The sequence below is a fragment of the Sinohyriopsis cumingii genome, chromosome 18, assembly GCF_028554795.1.
Source record: "Sinohyriopsis cumingii isolate HCF-2022 chromosome 18, ASM2855479v2, whole genome shotgun sequence".
Taxonomy (NCBI): domain Eukaryota; kingdom Metazoa; phylum Mollusca; class Bivalvia; order Unionida; family Unionidae; genus Sinohyriopsis; species Sinohyriopsis cumingii.
In genome coordinates this window covers 32,127,647-32,148,717 of record NC_142978.1, presented here as the reverse complement: position 1 = coordinate 32,148,717, position 21,071 = coordinate 32,127,647, and the positions used below count along the sequence as shown (strand labels likewise).

Sequence of the window (21,071 nt, the reverse complement as noted above, 5' to 3'; positions counted from 1 at the left end):
AAATATTCTCATATATATCGTGTAGAACCGGCTTCTTTAAAGCTAATGCCCTTGCGCATGCGCCTTTGTTTTAGTGTGCATGTATCCATTTTTTCGGTGATTTTTTTTAATTCTACACAAAACGTAGAAAATTACTGCTTATAAAATGATAACTCAAGCACAATGCCGTCAACACAAATCTACTGCACTAATGTTACAATATTTGCAAAATAAATATTACGATGTTTACCTGACATAGTTAAATTATAGTTGACCTTAGCGAGGACGTTCAAGAATACTAGATAAATATTTGTTTCCTGTAAGCAAATCTATGTTTTCTATATACCTTCTTCTCGTGTGCATTAATAGGAATTGAATATTTAGAAATTGTTTTATAGGAAAAACATGTGGAAAACTTAATATATGTTTAGTTTTAGAAAGAAAACTTAGAAAAAAATCGACATAGTCGACATCAAAGGAATGTATTCTAACAGCTTTTAAAATTTACACATTTTATTTCATGTAATTGTTTTGTGCTTATAAAAAGATATGGTAGAAAATTTGTTTTCAGCCTAAAATAATATTTCTTTGCTTCAATGTAAAATATATAAGGGTGAAGAATTAATGGAAATACATTCTAATATAGAGTGTGAATCAGTTTGATCTGTATCCGTGTATATCACTTGAAATCTGTTTTAGACTAGTTGAAACATCCCAGGCGCATGGCCTTGTCTAAAGGTTATCTTTTTGACGTGTCAGTAATACCAGCTTTGTTTTACCTTAAGCTTTTGTTTAAGAGTAACTCGAATAAAATAAAACCCACTCGTTATCAATTTCAATAACTTTCATTTTGATGATTATTTATTAGTAGTAATGCTTTTTGTTCAACTTAGTCAAACTTTTAAACCTGTTCAGTATTTATTAAGCGAATGAACTATTGTATTGGTCAGAGAGGGAATGGACCATGAAATACTAATGAAATGAAGCTATCAATCACCGATTGTGCCACATATGAACGTCTAAATAAACAATGGACCGAGGAAACTGAAATCTAAACAAAATATATGGACTATAGCTTACCTGCAAGTCCAGACTCAAGTTTAGTTGGCGAATTCAAAATATAAGTACAAGTTCAGACTCACATTTTGCTGGTGAATTCATAACCGATTTGCTTTAAGATCTGTAGCCATTCATGAAACTGTACATGCTATTAAATGATACTTTGATAGTATAGCTATTGTATCAATTACATGAAATTTGTATGGATCTGAATAGTGTCTCATTATCTTTAAAACAAACACGTTCCAGATTGACCGAGTAGATGATCAACGGATCAGCATGTTTCAAAATCTCATATGTGAAGAAAATTGCATGAGGTAAGAACGCACGACGAGACAAGGATATTTTCAAATAGCGCTATGTGTGTGCCCTCGTGAAACGCTTCCCGATTGGATTTTCATTGGATTGGTCAAGCAAGTTTGATTTTTGTTGGAACTTTACTTTGAACAGTCAACACTCATGTGCCAAATGCATGAGTAAACTTGGATCGTGTGATGATAACTAGAAACGGTTTTGCAGCATTGGTCTCCATATGATTAATTTTGTTTTTCCTTCTTTCATGCTTTTGTCCTCTAATTGTCTGTCTAATACTGTTGTCCTCGTGTAGCACCAGCTTAACTAAGCCTCCACACCCCAAACAAGTAAATTTCAGGCATAAAGTATTGTTGTTATGGTTTAAAATAGACTGGGCAATGGAAAGAGGCAAAATCATTTTATGCCATGTTGTCTTCTTAACTTTTGTCCGTAGACAAGTCAGAACTTTTGTGTCATTTGTATATATTACTTCACTGTTTTCTACTTTTTCCACCTGAATTTGGATTGTCTTTCCCTTGTTTCCTCGACGAGCGCGTCGCCTTCTGGTGACCAAGAACCAAAGGTGGGCGCCTACTGCCTCGGTATCAGAATCAGCTTTCCCGTTGATTCTAAACCTCAGTACATCATTAGAATCGTTATCTGAAAATAAAGATTACGGTTTTGGTTGTTCAGTAATGCTGATAATATGATGCCTCTTCGAAGAAAGAGGGCCGCACTGTACGATTCCATACTACATTAGACTGTACACGTGCTGAGTTTTCATTTATATCATTTAACAAAGATGATCATATTGCACGGTTCCATAATACATTAGACTGTACACGTTTTGTATTTCCATTTAGATCACTTTGCAAAGACAAACATACTATACGGTTTCATAATACATTAGACATACACACATTTTTTCTTCATGTAGCTGACGTCCTGTTTTCCTTTTATTACAATAAAACTAAGTGCCTTTATTGAAGTAAACAGACTTGCAAGTTGTTGAAGTTCACCCTGACAGAATGTTTTAGTTTATTATGTTTTAATCACAGCCTTTAAAGACGTACTTTTGCAGTCACGCTTACGAAGAAAAACATACGCTTAGATATTTTTCTCTCTGAAACAAGAGTTATTTTACGACTGTGTAAACGTAACTCGTAATCTTCTTCATAGCTCTTAGCTTTCATGCTAATTTTTATTTCGGTCGTATATATTGGCTCAAAATGCAAACAACGTCAACGTTCAACATAACAAATATACACGATGGAGAGAGGATTTAATATTTTGCAACGGTTGTGCCAACTATTCATTCCAGCCAAACGTCTGCGACAACTTCCAGAAAGTTGCGCCTCGTACATAAAGCACTGTGTGCGTTATATGAGCATTAATCTTAATTTGGAAACATGATCAAGCTTGTTAAGCTATTAAACTGAATTTGGACACGTGATCAAGCTTGTTAAGCTATTAAACTGAATTTGGAAACGTGATCAAGCTTGTTAAGCTATTAAACTGAATTTGGAAACGTGATCAAGCTTGTTAAGCTATTAAACTGAATTTGGAAACGTGATCAAGCTTGTTAAGCTATTAAACTGAATTTGGAAACGTGATCAAGCTTGTTAAGCTATTAAACTGAATTTGGAAACGTGATCAAGCTTGTTAAGCTATTAAACTAATTTGGAAACATGATCAAGCTTGTTAAGCTATTAAACTGAATTTGGAAACGTGATCAAGCTTGTTAAGCTATTAAACTAATTTGGAAACATGATCAAGCTTGTTAAGCTCAGGTATTGACCCAGTCAATCTAAGATGCCTTTACAAGTTGTCAAAAGGATGACTGTACTGACTCGTGAATCATTTTTTGCTTGTTTGTGACACGGGGTCACATCATACGGAGTATTCTCAGAGTGCTAAATATTTTATGTCTGAGATTGTTTATTGAAATTGTCTGAACTGTTGATAGATGTAGTTATCTAGATAGTTTACTAGTTAGTCAGCAAGTGAGAGAGTAAGAGGATGGGCGGGAGAATGCCTTAATTGGTTTTAAAAAATTCGTTCGTTCTGTTGTTAACCAGTTTATTTGTTTATTGGTCGATAAAATCAAACATAATCTGTGCAATGAGTCGATAAAATGAAACACAATTTTTGCAGTCTAACTTGCATTTCAAATTTTGTTATTGTAATTTTAATGATTAAAAACTGCTTCAACATTTATGCGTTTAAAGAGAAGAACAAAATATACACTTTTGAAAAATATTTTAAAATCACGAAGGCTGTTAAAAGCCTGACATTTAATTTTCAGTATTATTTCCTAATAAACAGAATTTTAGGTACAAAGAAACCGTCAATTACGTAAAACAACCTGGCCGTAATTTTTTCTCACTATAATTGTAATTTATATTGAATTTGTTTCCAAAAATGACTTGGTTTTAAAACAAAATGTCAATCATTGGTGACAGGCCATGTTTGTACTGTACTGGAGCAATCAAACGTGATATGATTTATCCATCCTGGGATTCAAATAGGCAAGTGGCCTTTAGTGTGTATGTATATGGTTTAACGGCACGTCCGCACAACACTGGCTTCCAAATAAACGTAAACATATAGTGTTACAATATAAAATATACAGCTGGATAAATTCTACACGATATTAAATAGTCCTCAAATTTTAAATTTTTGCAGGGCTTTTGGGATGGAAGATTATCCGAAACGATTATGAAATTTATTTTTGAGAGGTATTAATGTAATTTCAAGATTTGACTATGGTTTTAGTTTCTGCAGTGAAATGTAGATTTCATCGGCAACCGGCGCGAGATGACATCAAGGTGTTTATCAACATCGTCATTAGAATCGTTTTTGTCCAGTGATGTATGTCCATGAGAGGATGCTCTAATTTCATTCAGTTTACTTTGAAAAATGCGAGGATTTTTTGAGAACCTTCTGAATTGGCAAAGATCAGATATTAGTTTGGGATATTTTGAAACCCAAAGTGCTCATGTAGGGACGTCCATTTTTTGTGTTTTCGGAAGACTTGTTTTGCTATTTCTAGATAGGACTAGTTACTATACCAACCAGGTGGACGTAAAGTTTGTTTCTGAGCATCCATGCTCTAGTATTTGTCTAGAGACATCATATGCATGATTAGCTTCATCAGACGATAGTTAGGTCGTATCCTGACGAGCCAGGTTCAAACGTCTGACATGAAATGATAGTTCGCTTGCCTCAAGATAGAAGCGTTCTGAAGGTGGAGCTCTAAATGTTCTGAAACTAAGCCTATGGCGTTGGTTGCTTATCGGTCCAAGCATATACATGAATGATTTACAGGCTGATCGAGCCAATAGTAAAGGTTTGATCGAACCATAATAAAGTTTAGATCGAGCCATAGTAAAGTTTTGATCTAGCCAACAGTAACGTTTTGCTCGAACCAATAGTAAAGTTTAGATGAGTCAGTAGTAAAATTTAGATCGAGGCATAGTAAAGTTTAGCTCGAACCAGTAGTAAAGTTTAGATCGAGCCATAATATAGCTCAGATCGAGCCTTAATAAAGTTTTGCTCGAACCAATAGTAAAGTTTAGATCGAGCCATAATATAGTTTAGATCGAGCCTTAATAAAGTTTAGATCGAGTCAACAGTAAAGTTTAAATCAAGCCATAGTAAAGTTTAGATCAATCCATAGTAAAGTTTAGATGGAGACAATAGTAAAGTTCAGATCAAGAAAACAGTAAAGTTTAGGTCGAACCAATAGTAAAGTTTAGATCGAGCCATAATATAGTTTAGATCGAACCATAGTATAGTTTAGATCGAGCCATAATATAGTTTAGATCGAACCATAGTAAATTTTAGACTGACAATATGCTGCCTTTAGATACGCCATTATTCAAAAGAAGTAATACCCACCACAACTCTGAAAAAATATCTTTCAAAACATTGGATATAAACATAAATAGGTGACACAAGCCATTCATTATGTCATACTTCCATATGGTGTCGTACCTTCGAAATCAAAACATCGCCACTCTATGTTCCATCTTGATTAAAACATCGCCATTTAAACGTTTCCACTCTGATCAGATGGATTATTGTTCGTATATTAGCTTCTAAATCCACACTGAATTTTTCATAACTTAAAACTAGCTACTCTTCAATACCAAACTTTCATATCGACGGTATAAAATACAAAAAAGAACTAAAATGGCTATCGTATTTTATACAATTCGGACCTGGTGTGCGATAGAGGGTAGGGATGCAAAACATGTACAGTAGACAAGCGTACTCCAGATTTTAGTTAGTCATGCCTGTTCATGATTCTCAGTGTTTCAAAGCACTACTTAATTATTTAATACATATTAAGACAGAGAAACGGTTTGTAAAGACATTAGTAATGCAAAAGTTATGCTGAAATTGCATGGTGCATTTACTCCTACAATAAAACTAAAATTTTAATATTTTCGTACAAACGTTACACGATATATCATAACTGAAATTTGTAATTGCAACCTGTATTCCTCTTCTTTAATTAACTACGAGGAGGAAAGATGCATATCCGTAAAAGAATGATGAAACGAATTTGGAGAGAAAACAGAATTAACGATATTGTGCGTTAAATATTGCAATTAATATATAGTCTACTATTAATCCATTCCATTGATCAGGTGAAGAAATATATTACGTACCTGGTAATTCAGAAACGCTGATGATTTCTTGAACATGCGGAATAATTTTTAATAGAGCTGATTTAGTTGCTGTCGAATTACTTTCAATATGATGTTTACTTCGTCCAATCTTTACTCGATTATTAGTTGTGGACTTACTGCCTGCGTCTGTAAACTTTGTAATCATTGGAAGATGTCTTCCGGTCGATTCTAGGATTCTTCTACGAATCATCTCAATCCTAGATAATTCTTCGATATTTCTTTGTAACTTATCAAGACTCAGTGAACCATTTTCGTCACTCTTTGCATGTGAGTTCTTGAACAAAGAAAATGCTTTCTGTTCAGAAGTCAAACTTACGAAGCAGATTAAGTGAATCAAACATGCCGTGAAGAAGTTGAAAGACGCCATAGCTAATTATTTGGAATGCTTTTGATCATACTTAAATGACAGGTCCTGTAATAAAACAAATATAATTAAGTATGTTATAGCAATACGTGTAAAAGGAAGTCAGGATTGGAATACTAGAGAAAAACTATGAAGGATTTAATCTTCTATTGTATTCTTAAGATATTTTCGCAGTACAGTCTGTCGTGGTCAGTGTCACACGCAACCATTAGGACTGACTTCTGGGCTAGGCTCGCCATAAATTGCTAGTTTACGATCGTTAACCTCTCTTGTTTGGGAGCATGATTGGATTTGAATTATAGCCCGCTAGGATAACAGTCCGCTAGATATGCAGGGTCAGTTGGAGGAAATTACAAAGTAGAGACCACCCAAAAGCAAGTTTTGAGAAATCTTCGGCCATTTGAAATAAGTGTCATAAAACTATATATTCCAAAATAGTTATTAATAAAGGCGGAAAAGAAAGAAGTTTTCTGATTTACTTGGCAAAGTTAAAATTTTGGCGGTTAGTGAAAGTACATCCCGATTGGCTGAAATAAAGGTGGATGGTGTTTAATTGACGAAAGTCAAGATTTTAAGCAATTTCCTTGCGAAATTCGGGAATCCAAGTTTTTCTGCAGAAGGGGAAGCCGGCTCAGAGATCAGTAAAAGAAAATGGTACACTTCTTGTTAAATTGTCCAGGTGACGAGGTCTGGAAAATTTGAGGGCCACGGACAGAGAGATCCGGCTTCAAAGAAAGGAAGTGAGCAAAAGAACAAGGAAAAACATAACTATATACTTGTGCACCCCATAGTGGGTTTAGGTTGGGAATCCGAGGAGGCCAGAGAGAGAGAGAGAGAGAGAGAGAGAGACAGAGACAGAGACAGAAACACAGAGACAGAGAAGACGACGCTGACTACTGACAGTGATTTGGAAAGGGCCAGAAGCAACCAAGTTATGCCGACATGCCGGCAATTTGAGTTTTAACAGTCACTTGATTCCATGATGATTTTTTTTAATCGGTATGACAGAACGGCTAATTGCATTTCGCATAAATTTTGTAATTCTATTTCTAGAAAACGATAACCAAAGCATCATAGAGGTGGGGTGGGGGGCCATATCACATATTATATCAGTTCTTACCCCCTAACGCTTATATTAATTGCAATCGATGTGTGTGAATGTATGTGTGTTTAACAGTATGAATTTTGCAGATATCATTTTAACAGATAAAGGAGTGAATTTTGCAGGTATCATTGCAATACTTATCAATATGAAAATTAATGTATGTGATTTGTCACGAAATTAAACATTTGGCATGTTTAACAATGATGGCTCTTTAAAACATCTTGTAAATGTTACAGAAACAGCGTTTGTCCTTTGCTGAAGTATTTATCATGAGCTGAAATTTTGCAGACATCGGTCCATTAGCGTGACAAATGTAAAAGTGACCAAGTTTGGAAGGGCGTGTGTTAATAATGGCAGTTAGATAAACCCGAATTCCGATTGGTTAAGTTAGTCATCTATGATGGGTTTCCCAGAAGAAGTCTCGTGTTTTATAAATGTCTTACACCGAAAAAGAAACACAATGAGTCTAAGTTCTTGCATTAGTAAATGATTATGGCTCCTGTGGTAATAAGAAGTACTCCCTCGTAACGATTGTCCAAGGGACGTGCAGTTGATAGTCATTTTTCATTGAACCAGTGAACTCAGATCAGAGCTAACCTTATATGAATATAATCTTAGCATTACGTCTACGCAACACCCGCGTTTCTCTTTTTTATGTATATTTTTTCAGTGTCTTTGCATAAGAATAGGTATCAGTTACACTGCTTCCGTTCTGGTTGCTCACTGTAAGTCTATCAAATGTCTGCAGTTGATTCAAACAAAACGTTGAACTTTATTTCCTGGGCTGAAATATACAGCTAATTATTTATAATTAAAATTAAGAAATCTAGTTTACACGAAACCGACATTAATCTTAGATAAATTGTAAATAGAATTAAAAATGTCCATAGGTCTAAATGCCTCTTGGAAGTGGAAATAATCAAGATCTCTTACGTAGATATTTTGGATATCTGTGCAATATGTAGTGTCTACTATACTGACGAATAAAATATATGTTATATCATCACGTCATGTGACAGAGACAACGTGAAATTCTAATTTCATTCGATCAGAAAAAGGAAATATTTATGTATGCATGCGCGATTCTTTTGTTTGCTTTGGACCATATTTATTAAATAATATATATATATATATATATATATATATATATATATATATATATATATATATATATATATATATATATATATAGCTTTATGGCTGATTACTTGAAATTATTATTGTGATTATCAGCTGCAAGGAAACAAACTGATTTCAACGTTCAAGTTACAAAGTTGTTGTTCAAGAAGTATATGAACTCCAGGATATCATGGACTCTGTAAAATATTAAATTCAATTCCTGAATAGATATTACTATTTGATTGGTCGAGTTGTGCAAATAACAGTTTAATCGAACATTGTTAATCTGATGTTTGATACGGTGTTTAATCCGTATTTTCATATCAAACATCCAAGTCAGAATATACAGGTGTGTCTTCGGCGTTGCCGCGTTGATATTTTAGAAGAACCGATCTATCAGTTTCAATTAGTTTTGAATTTCATTCACACTGTAAAGCTACAAATATTTAGAAAGCATACAGAGGAGTTATGTCATATATACAAAATTGCATTAACGTTTTGTTCCAAGTCGAGAAAAGAACATACTTGATACGTTTCGGCCTGATAACTTCGACGTATCCCTACGCCATATTAAACTATTTTCCCCCGTCGAATCAGAAGAAAACACGTATGAAATTGCGTGTATATTTCATTTTGGATTCAGTCCGAAGTTAAACTGCCAAGTCCTTGGAACGTGCTGGTGATATGAAAATCATATTGTTGACCGAAGGGCAATAGACCTAGTTAAGTAGTTCGATGAGTCATCACTATGGAATTCTGATATCAACGAAAGGTTCGAAAATAACCAAGTTATCATGATTAATCACGATGTATAAGAATGCAACTAATGGGGGAGGAAGATGTAACCTCTCGAAACAAGATTTTTCTTAAGATGCTCTTGTCTGTAATGATTCAGTGTAAATTCTCTTATAAACTACCTCAATTTGTTTATATTATATTTTATTCCATTGTTATCACACTCATTACCGTTTGACACTTAATCCCACAATTCCATTGAAAAAAGAGCATTGTCAATTTTTTGGGCTCCATCCCCTACGCGAGCATTTGGTGCTGAAGGTTTGTTTGTTTTTGTTTCAAAATGTCCGGATATATTATCTGAACAATACTTTAATTGATTTACTGAAATTAAATATCGGACATCTCAATGATGGTTATGTGATATTCTTTTGCTTGCGTATATTGTATGTATATTATTGTGGAACCAATCAACATGGCATATACATATATGTCATTCCAGAGCACACGGTACAAATGGTATGGAAAAATAGGATCCAGTCTGGAAATGGGTGAAGATAAAATTGAGTATAGATGGGTTTGTCTACCCAGGATTGGCTGATTATGAAAGTTAGATTTTAGTACAAAGAATCTTTTGACAACTTATCCTAGTTGTATCTGAAAAAAATAGAGACATTATTTTATTGATTGCATTTAAGTCCCTAACAATCTTGAGTTTGAAACACTCATTACGAAAATGAGCAATTGGCTCTTTGGTGCGGAATTGAAAACACATGTTTCAGACATATGTAAGTCCGAAAATGCCGGGGCTCATATGGTTTTTTTCTACAGATAAGCTCTCATCCAGGATGCATCTATATTAATAAATATGGGTTTGATCATTAACACTCAGAAATTTCAAGTTATTGAATTTTTAATATCATTGTTGTCATAGGTTTACTATGGGAAATTAATGAGTACTTTGAGTCCTCTTGCGCCCCTCATTATTGTAATCATAATCCTGAACTATATCGAGAAGCCCGTGTGTAATTCGTACTGTGTAACTCAAATAGGAATACGATTATGGAAGAAGGAAATCATAACAAAATTCTTCAATGTTATTTTAATTATTGAAAATTGTCTTGTCGGGAAGGAAAATGTAAATATATCTGACAATCACATGAAACGATTTTCAATATTTCTGTGTTGTAAAGATTTAGAAGATTCCGAAAGCATAATTAACTTTTTTTTAAATTTAGGAACTCATTCTACTGGCGTAATATCATGAAGTATTACCGCTGTTTGTATTAACATATCTGTCATTAGTAGCAATAATCAGATAACACATTTGATGTTTTGAAGTTGAAATTAGTTAATTACAAGTTATTCTTCAAATCATAATAAAGAGCAGATTAGAGGGTGGAGAATTAGACCACTATTGTTTTTGGTGGGGATACAGTAGTAGTCCGCAAGTCAAAGGTGTAAGGATTCGCTGCTCGAAACTGACATTTGGTTTGCCTCTATATCATCCTCTTAGGTAAAATGACAGAAAAAATCAAAACGTACAAACACCCGTGGGGAAGAAATAAAACTGATTGTCACCATTGGGAAAGAGAAAGAAACGAAAACCGAAAATCATAATAGGAACAGAGTTTAGAAAAGCTTTTCTCACCCTAACTGTTTTGCCAACCTTACGTTTCTCATCTTAGCCTGATTATCTCAATCAGATCGTCTCAGTCATGATGTCTGCGCGCGAACTACTTTTAAATAAACGAAACCCTTGTTGTCTCCTGCTGTGCATGCCGTAGTTGTTATAAAATAAAACAACACCAACAACAATAGATACATAACACACAAAAAATCACTCATACAGCAACTTAAGGTCTCTCCAAACTTTGCTAACACAAACCATACAAATATTTTGAGAGAGGTTCTCAGAGAGTCAAAGTAATTTGACTCGCATCGGAAAGAGATGATGTTCCGAATGATCATATCAATAGAGTAATAATGTCAAACATTCATAACTTCTAGTTCAATCATTCGGACCACCTTGGCCATTTATTAAACAAGGATTAACCAAAAACTTGCGAATACATCTAAATATGTTTGATTCGCATATGTTATTCCTACAGTAAATCCAATTGTATAAATAGTTCAGATGGTCAGAATAGAAAGCGCCTTCTTTCTCTGCGAAACAATTTTCGGAGAACCAGAGACGATTTTTCGATAAATTACTGCGTCGCCATAATCCGAGGAATACTTTTGTTTAGCAGAAATAGCCGACGTTGTCCAAATGAATGTCATAATTGCGACATATTGAGCTGCTCATGTTAAGCTTTGAATTTACAAAAGCGGACGTGGAAATTTTTTATGATGTGAAGTAATTTAGCAGCATAGCAGCATTTGAATTTAAGGAACCTATCGCTGGTCGTATAACGTAATTCCAGAAAGTGTCGATTTGCCACCTTTTAATACTGCGGAATTTAATCTATATCGGCAACTCCCCATCCCACCGCAACCCAAAAAATTGCGCAATTTACATTCATGTAAAATTAGATATTGTAAGAATTTAGGTATAATCGAGTAACAGTGCCGCCATTCCTTCAAGAGGAGTAGTGATAACAAGACATTATGGCTGACATGTTAGAGTACAGTTTAGAACCACTTCCATTCAGGACCATCCACATATTGTCTTTTATATTTTGATAAAAACACCAAGTCGATACGACCATCCGATATGTATAAGTAAACTGAAATACTTGATCATGATTACTGCAAAGGAGGCCATTTTGGAGCTTTCATCGCATAAGGTCTTCTGTTATTCGAACAGCAGAACTAAATATGTTGATGTGTTCTGCGATGTTAGAAGGTAGACGATCTCCTGGTTAAACCGCATAAATGATATAAGGATGTGCTCAGCTGGATAAAAAGTGACCATTGATAAATAAACTGGGGATGGGGAAATGCATTGACTTTTAAAAGGTTGGACTAGGCGAAACGGCCCGTTGCGTTTTCAGGACCCGCTAAAATCCACAAACTGGCGCATGACTCCGCAGCGTTATTGATGACTTGTCACGCCAAAGCGAAGAAGCCAGCATTTATATTTTATCAGCATATCGTTACGTTTCACACGAAAAATATCACCAACTTGTATTCGAAACAAGAATTCCAAGCGTCTCTGCGGTTTTCACGATATTTTGCACCCAGTAATTAGTTTCAGTGAAACCTCCATTTCTAGAGAACTTCTTAAAGCGCATATCAAATTCAGATGTGTTGGAAACTTGTCTTGTAGTGGCCTGGCTTAAAATAAGACCAGCCCACTACTGTCTCAACCATAATGTGCTTTCTAAATAGGTTGCAAGAGGATGCATTGTGTGAAACTTGTTTGGATAGATACGCGTAAGATGCTTCTTTCAGATGTTTCGTTTGTGTAAAGCCATTACATTTTAATCGAAATTTATGACTGTGTCTTCACTTTGCTATGACATTTTCTCAGAAAAGCTGTAGTCTTGAAAATTCAGCTGACTTAGGTCGAACTTGACACTGATGAGATGAAATATCACACAATTTTTACATACTTTTGTTCTAATTTTTAAAAATGTGTACTGATCGTTGAAAAGTTCTCCACATGGACATAATGCGTAGAGGACCTAAAAGTGCGATTGTAAACAGGGATATTGTTTGAAAATCTGAGTTTGGTGCGAAACTGTTATTTTCGAATTTGAATGCAAGCAGTGTGTCTTCTGATATATTTATATAAGGGGCCATGTACGATAACGTTTTTAAACCATCTGTCTTAACTAGATACAATACTTTCATGAGTTTTGTATCAATTTTGAGTCAGTTATCTGAGTAATAATTTAATTTAGCTTCCATTAGAAATTGTTCTGGCCTGACAAGTAGGTACAAAAAAGGCAAACTTAGTTGAAACATGATCCACACTAGATGTTGAACCGAATTCGACACTTGTTAGGGTATCAAATTAATTTGTATTTACTCGGCCCAGAGTAAGTCCTAAAGTTTACCTCGCCACTGGTCTAGTCATATATTATGTCTGTTTGTATAACTGTATACTTTGAAAACTCCACATATCTACCTACCAATAGAACAATCTGTTTATCTATATGTCTGTCTGTCTTTCAGTCTATTTGCTATGAACAGTATAGTGAACATCACTCTTTGATTATATACGAATTAACATTTGCCTACCTTTCAGGTCACCTCATCTCATTATTTATTCATATGAATGAGCATCACCAGTACAATGGTTCCCACTTCACTCGTGAAATATTTCCTTATATCTGTTCCGAAACGTAGATACCCTCTGTGTACTTTCGATTTTCTGGCCGAGAACTTGAGGTCATAGGAGGGGGCTCTGAAAGGGTGTAGTTAAAGCAGAAACATTCCTAGTCGCCGAAAACAATAAGAAATTAACAAACATTCAGTGGATATTAATTATAATGAACAAATAATGAACGAACTGAAACTGAGAATGGACTTTAATGAACCGAAAAATGAAGTTAAGGGACACACAGATCATGTTATAATTCTTTATTTATACAAATATAAATTTAAGTGGAACCCAACAATGCTTTGATAAAAAAAATTGTTGTTATTAAGATGTGGTTCGGGAATATATAAAAATTAGGTGAACAATTAACGTAATGTATTGACAATGAAAATATCAATGGATATTGAAGTAGGGATGTCGCATGTAGTCATCTCCCTTTTGTCGAGTTAAACTTGCACAGCCTTTGTTTTCGTTGGCTGAGATGGTTGGTCCTTATCAATTGCTTCTGAGCAAAAAGAAAGATTTAAAAGAGAAAATATGCCATAGGCATGTTATTCAAAGAAACCTACACATTACAGGTCCATAAATTCATATCGTTGTTCATTTCGTGTTTTATGGCACATCAACACAAATAGGTTATTTTTTACAGTGGAAGTTGGAGTAAATTATCAGGCCCACAGCTGTTCGCTAGAATTCGAACCCACACCTTTTTCGTAGTGGATCCTGTACGCTTACCACTGTTGAGCCCCGCCTCCTCCATTTATTGCGAAACAAAATTGCCACTTCCGCATTGATAGAACAGCATTCATCATTTTATCAAATCAAACAAAATATTAATTGTGAGAGGAAAATTAATTCCATTAACATCCGGCAAAAAAAAAACTCATTTGTATTTTTTTAAAAATTAATCAGCAAGTTTAACTTTCTATCTGTAAACACATCGACAGAGTGTTTTGTGCTTATTTTTCGCATATTATAATCTTCTTTATAGGCTAAAATAAGATATAATGGACATTCTCTCAGTAACATACTGATACAAATTATATGCATTAAATACAAGATTCTCTACTTTTGAAAATAAAAAAAAATTGATTATTGCCATTTTTGCAGGAAAGTCTAATTCTACTAAGGTCTTCAAAGCAATGAACATAAACTTTCAGTATTTTTCCTAATTAAAGCACAAGGAAGGTCTTCAAAGCAAAGAACTAAAACTTTCAGTATTTTTCCTAATTAAAGCACATGGAAGAGTCGTTTGAAGGTGAATGAAAATGCCTATCCATATGTTAAAAATGTTAAACACTGAACCATCGGTATTGATTTGTTTCTTTCTTTCCCTTTCTTAATGTGCTAAACTATTTTGAGTGACTTATTCTCCTTCTAAGTTGATGTTTTTCAGATGACATTGATTGTTTGTGGTTATAAATTAGAATTAAAGTCCTGTCAAAGATAACCATGCAATACAAGTTTAGAAAAAAGGTCCCCAGTAAAGAATCTGAGGTCATCGCATTATTCATAGTAAACCCAATCCCAATGAACCTTAAGGAAGCCAGGCTCTAATCAACGACTACTAGTGACTTAGAAAAATGAGGACCAGTCTAGAAATGGGTGAGATAAAAAGAGCATTGGCTGTTAATGACAGTAAGATTTTAGTAAATTAATCTTTAGAGAGCTTTGTCCTATTTGCAACTGAAAAAATAACCAGATACATTGTTTTATTGATGGAATTTTAGTCCTTATACATACCTGAGTTTGGAAAATTCATTACAGCAATTTCTACCTGACTCTTTGGTGCGGCATTGAAAGCAATGTTTCAAACACATGTAAATCCAGAAAATGCCGCGGTTCATATTTGACTCTACACACAATCTCTTGTCAAAGCTGTGTCTATACTGAAAAGATCATGAGCATTCAGACATTAAAGTTTTTTAATTTTTGATATGATGGTGTTTGCTGCATAGGTTTACTGTGGGAACTGAATTAGAGCAATAAGTTCCACAGAGCTTGTCTATGCGAAGCTGTAAGTATTATCCAGCGTTCGTTGGAAACATTAGATATCATGAACGAAATATATTCAGACTTTGCTAATCTTGGCAAGGAATGTTGGCCTCTTTTTCTAACTAAAGCTTTCACACAATATTTATATTTACATTTGTTGAACTTAACTATTAATCAGCATTATACAGCATGTGTGTTGACACACCGGTCAAGGGCATAAAAGACATACAACTATAAAACGGAACAATGTTTTCTATTTTATCGCAGGAGAGGTAATATAATGAGTTGATAAAAGGCCGAAACAAAACTTTTGGTACTTGGTCAAAATCAATTTTTCTGAAGCTGTTTCAGCAGCAAATGCCACAGCTAACCACAAGAAGCCATATTTGACTGGGTGAAAATCCCAGGCTCTAAGCAGCATTAGAGTGTCATTTAGAATTAAAAGCGTCAGTATATTTTTGACTAATTCTTTAAAAACGAAAGTGCGTTTTTAAACTAATTTTCAATACATTATGATTAATTATTTATAAAATACCTGATTATAAGTATTATGGACACCATAATATTTTTTATTATATAAATTTAGTTCTGATTAAATATTGAAGATTCGTCAATAATACATCAAGATATAATATATTCTTTATTATTTTGACTTTTTATATTTTAATTTTCATATTTTTATATCATTTCTAAATATACATAATAAAAAGATTAATAAAACTGTTTATCTCTATTTATTTATTTATATTTCTATTTTTGGGACTGACATGAAAAGCATACTGGACTCATCAAATTCCTATATTCTTTCATGTGAACAATATATAGATAACGTGGTGGTAATATATTACAATATGCAAAGTCCAGCATGTAATATGGTAAGCATACCATTGAATGAACATATTTATTCCTACTTCTACTGTACTGTATCAAAACTGCCTGTAAATATGGTACCGGAAGAAGCTTTAAACACCTCGGTTTGTAAATGTTCACGCTCATCAGTAGAGTAACTTGCAGTGTACCGGTCCCACAGTTCAATTTTATATCCGTCTATCTAGTCATGACAAAATGTGAAAGCATCCTAGATCAGTCCAGGCTTTGTGTACACATTGAACATGAAGAGTACTACTTTACATCGGCAAAGTTTTGAGGGTTACCAGGAAAATGCATCGAATCAATTGCGTGCTATCTTGAACAAATTGACCTGTTGGACAAGTTCAAGGAATTGCGTCCCCTGGAAGGGATGGGTATATCGATCGTAACTACATAATTTAACTCACTTCCTCTCGCAGCACCGACATCTAGTACTTTTAACTCCACAACATATAAGAAGTCGCGTGCAGATTGTAAACACAACTAAGAAACGGTTTCGATTGGCTCTAGACCTTCGATTGGCTCTAGACCTTGCACATTGCTACCCTTTCTAAATACTACAGTTCGAACACGCAACGACACGACGTGGTAGACATACACGATGACACAACGGAATTACGGCGATTGATCCCTAGGGATCTGGGTTTCCTAGTGGTCTAAGGAGCTCACCTTCACATATTACACACAGATCTCACCCTGTCTGTGTGGGTTCGAATCCCGGCTCTACCAACTTGGCTAGCTATGCGAGAGAGCTTTCCTGTAGCTTCCCGTGAGTCGATGGTTCTTCACTGGGTCATGTCGGATAATTCCTCCACCAATATACTGGCCGACATGTTTAGCCTATCGTGTGCTGAAACATGGTGTTAAACCACACATCACCAAACTTTCTGTCGAATGATTGTATAAAGAGATGGTATTCAGACAAACTAATGCCACGTCGATGTAAAAAATGATCTAAGTACTAAAATAAAATGAATTGCAAACATACGTTATAAAGGTAACTGTAGACGTTTGAATGAATGACAGGCAAAACACCGGTATTCATGTTAATGATAATTTCATATTGACGTCATCACTGGCATTCAGCCAATTAAACACCGCTATCGGAGTCATTTGAGTAGGTGATTTACTCAGTTTTTATCCTTTAAGACATTTGTCTTTGATAGCAGAGAAAAGCCTTATAGTCTGCTATTTTTGTTTTAAAGCTAAATGTTTATAACCAATAACATATTGAAATGTATTCCCAATATTTTCCAAGATTCATTTTGAGAAATTCTATGATGACGAAATTAGACACTTGTAAGACCTGATGTAGGATAAGACCTAAAAAAAACCAAATGTCTTCACCTAACGGAACCGGGCGTCAAGCCTTTTGTACCCCGTATGTAGAAATTATAAATTCTTGCAGAACTTACTACCTGAAAAGGTTTTTCGACAAAAGTAGGAACATGAAAAAAAAAAAAAAAATTCTTCTGAATGTATCTCTTGTTCACAGTTACATAGCCGTATTGATAAGGCTGTAGCGATGCAACACCTCGTGATTTCACAAATAACATAATTAGGTTGATTCCCTGGGTACGTTATAAACAACGGCAATGTCTGCACAACCACTTGACACCCGGATAAATTTGGGTTTGATGCGTCATTTCTTTTCTTTTAACGACGATTACTTGACGACAAAACTCGGTAGATTTAGTGCTAGATTTAGCTTATGCACTCTACTTTCTATTTTGACTGTTCCGCTTTCGACAACAAGGTCCAGCCGAGAAAGCAAATCAAGATTATAGCAAATAATGGTGGTAGTGGTGGCGATATCCGAGCTGTGATGGGATATCACTCACTGTGAAAAGTGTAATAACGTCACGGAAAGCGATAGCGATAGCCATCTCGTTTGGTGCTCAAATCGATTATATATATATATATATATATATATATATATATATATATATATATATATATATATATATATATATATATATATATATGGCTCCAAGTTTTAAAATGAGACTGACAACTTGCAATCTTACACAAAAATGCGCGCGCAGCATTATTGGACGAGGTGTAGCAATAAAGATGTATCCATATGTAAGCATTGATTTTACGTGACATTGATGCCATATTGTGTTCTTATACAATTTCCTTTTTCTGGACCGCATCCAAACCAAACTAACCTGCACTGTGTGTATTGATTGCACACATACAATCCATTTAGGTTCTACAGTCTCTGAGACGAGTGACAATTCTTTAGTAGAGTAATGAGACGTGCTCTCTTGCCCTAAAACGCTGCACTCATTCTGAGCGGTATAAATAATGACGCACAGCAAGAAGAATTGTCAACGAATCTGATCGACAGTAGCCCGGATGTATTCACTCTGGCATATAAATCAAAGTACGGTTCATAATATGTGCAACTGCACGTAATTACCTGCCAAGCATATGATGTCTCTTTAATTCCACTAAAGTGGGTTTTTTCCCCCAATAGATCCTAGAAGCTGGGTTTTTTGCGAGATGTTCATCCGGTTCATATCAGCTGATCCGAAGCGCGCGCCGGCCCTGAAATAGATTAGATAAAGCTGACGTGACCAGGATATGCTCCTTCACCAGATAATCCTAAATTATTTTTGAATTTTTCTGGTACCAATATTCGCCGAATCTCTCAGGTGTTTAAAAACCTTTGACATTCGGGCTCGAGATTCCATGAATCCCTCAAGATGCGGCCAAAGACGATAACAGAAGAAGAACACATGTATGATTACTATATTGGACGGACTCAATACTGTGTCACCTTGTTATAGGGTTGTAATGCGGACTCGAAATTTCAGTGATACATCTATCTAACCTCTAAGCAGAACACATATTATTTTCAAAATTGGTTACTGGATGATCGAGTTACTTTGGATAAGGGCACACAAGGTTTTATTGTAAAAAGCGATCGTCAATAAAATTACATTACACAAACATAGACATTCAAACCTGCAGTAAATATATAATTAAAAGCAAACTGAACCCGTGCTGAAGAATGTCCGATAACGCTTTCCTAACATTAGAACCAAAAATATACCTGCTGCTTTATTCAGAAAATAAACTCAGTAAATCAGAACTTAAAGCCTTGCAAAATGTATTAAAACGTAAACCATACATGATAAGGAAATCAGATACGTATAGGCCAGTTAAATGAATTGGAGTATTTAGAGCCATTTTCAAAACTAATATTCCAGCAACAGGACTGGAAATTAAAATTACACTAACGCGGGATTTCGATTACATAATTTCGAAACATTGAAGGCCAAAGTCGGCATTATACCAAGGAACGTTCCGCTCGGTAGGTCAATTGTTTCAGATTATTAAAGTCAGGGTAAATATAATCTGAATCAATATGTCTTTATTTAAACCATTAGACTCAGAAACGGTTTACCTATTTTTTTTATTAAAAAAAATATAAACACATTTTGAACACAGTTAAACTTTATAAACACTAGTCTCTGTTACTGCAGAAACTAACAGCCGTTATACAAGAGACAAGAATGATCACTACTTGGATGCTTTCCTAAAGGCCATGTTGAAAATCGGGATCTAAATCGACCAGGAGAGAAGAATTAAAATGTACTGAATATTTGCACCTTAAGACTGGCTGATTTTTTAATGAAAACATTCATCTTCAAAGAAAGGTTCAGATTTAGAACAGAATTTTGTTGCAGGGCATGCAAAGATAAGCAAATGTAAATGGAGAACGGAATTCTTGGAAAGGCCCCAAATCTACCCTTTTTCCAGGCGAGGTTTATCGGTCATATTACCTTTATCTGGACCCATTCTAAAGAAGAACTAAAATAATTTATAAACACAACTATTATTTAAATTAATACCAAAATTCGTTAGGAATGAGGAGATTTTTCATATGTAATAATCTACACTGGACATAACGTACAGATGTATTAAACTACAAAGGAAATAACTTCACAGATAAATAGAAGCAGGATACAAATATACGTATGTATATATCTTAAGGAGCAGGATACAAATATACGTATGTATATATCTTAAGAAGCAGGATACAAAAATACGTATGTATATATCTTAAGGAGCAGGATACAAATATACGTATGTATATATCTTAAGGACACCGAGAGTTATCAATTGATATGTACAAAGGTTTCATCCACAGGAGCAATGGACAAGACTTTAACGACGCCTGTTTATTGTTTTTTTTATAGGACCATGTGACAGTGGTTGTAAAATCAGCCTCTGAAACTGATATCTGAGGCACTGAGGAGGACACATCTATATAGACAAACACAAGAACTTGTTCCATTCATCAATCATTTTAATAGACGTTCAACCTCTGCATCAAAACATGGTAAAGAAAATTACAGGTTACTGGACCTGCAAGAACATGTCCTTTTTTACTCAAGTATAAAAAATGTATTGTTTAATTAGTCTGAAATTAATGCTTGTGAATTGTGAGATTTGCTAAATATTTTCCTTTTCTGACCTGTTGCTTATCATCCTGCTTTGTACAAAAACATAATATGGAATTGATCGGGTAAATAGTTTCTATTGTATCACAGAATAAACTCGGAATTAACA

At 34.7% G+C, this 21,071-nt stretch overlaps 1 protein-coding gene across 2 annotated transcripts; it reads right to left on the bottom strand.

The window, feature by feature from the left end:
• Positions 1 to 243: 243 nt before the first annotated feature.
• LOC149776328 (uncharacterized) lies at positions 244 to 19,022 on the bottom strand. Of its 2 annotated transcripts, XM_089942331.1 has the most exons (4): positions 18,913 to 19,022; positions 13,541 to 13,706; positions 6,009 to 6,441; positions 244 to 1,992 (listed from the first exon to the last, which is right to left on the bottom strand). In XM_089942331.1, the coding sequence occupies exons 3-4, from the start codon at positions 6,394 to 6,396 to the stop codon at positions 1,496 to 1,498; spliced, it is 885 nt and encodes a 294-aa protein (XP_089798457.1). In that variant the 5' UTR covers positions 6,397 to 6,441; positions 13,541 to 13,706; positions 18,913 to 19,022; the 3' UTR covers positions 244 to 1,495. The 2 variants fall into 2 exon arrangements, with proteins under 2 accessions (XP_089798457.1, XP_089798458.1); XM_089942332.1 differs by lacking the exon at positions 18,913 to 19,022 and having other exon boundaries at positions 13,541 to 16,162.
• Between the last annotated feature and the right edge of the window lie 2,049 nt (positions 19,023 to 21,071).

Excerpts from the sequence above, each read along its gene's own strand:
- LOC149776328 (XM_089942331.1), bottom strand. The coding sequence starts at position 6,396 with ATGGCGTCTTTCAACTTCTTCACGGCATGTTTGATTCACTTAATCTGC. Across the intron at positions 1,993-6,008 it reads CAGCGTTTCTGAATTACCAG|ATAACGATTCTAATGATGTA; the intron begins GTACGTAATATA and ends CTTTATTTTCAG.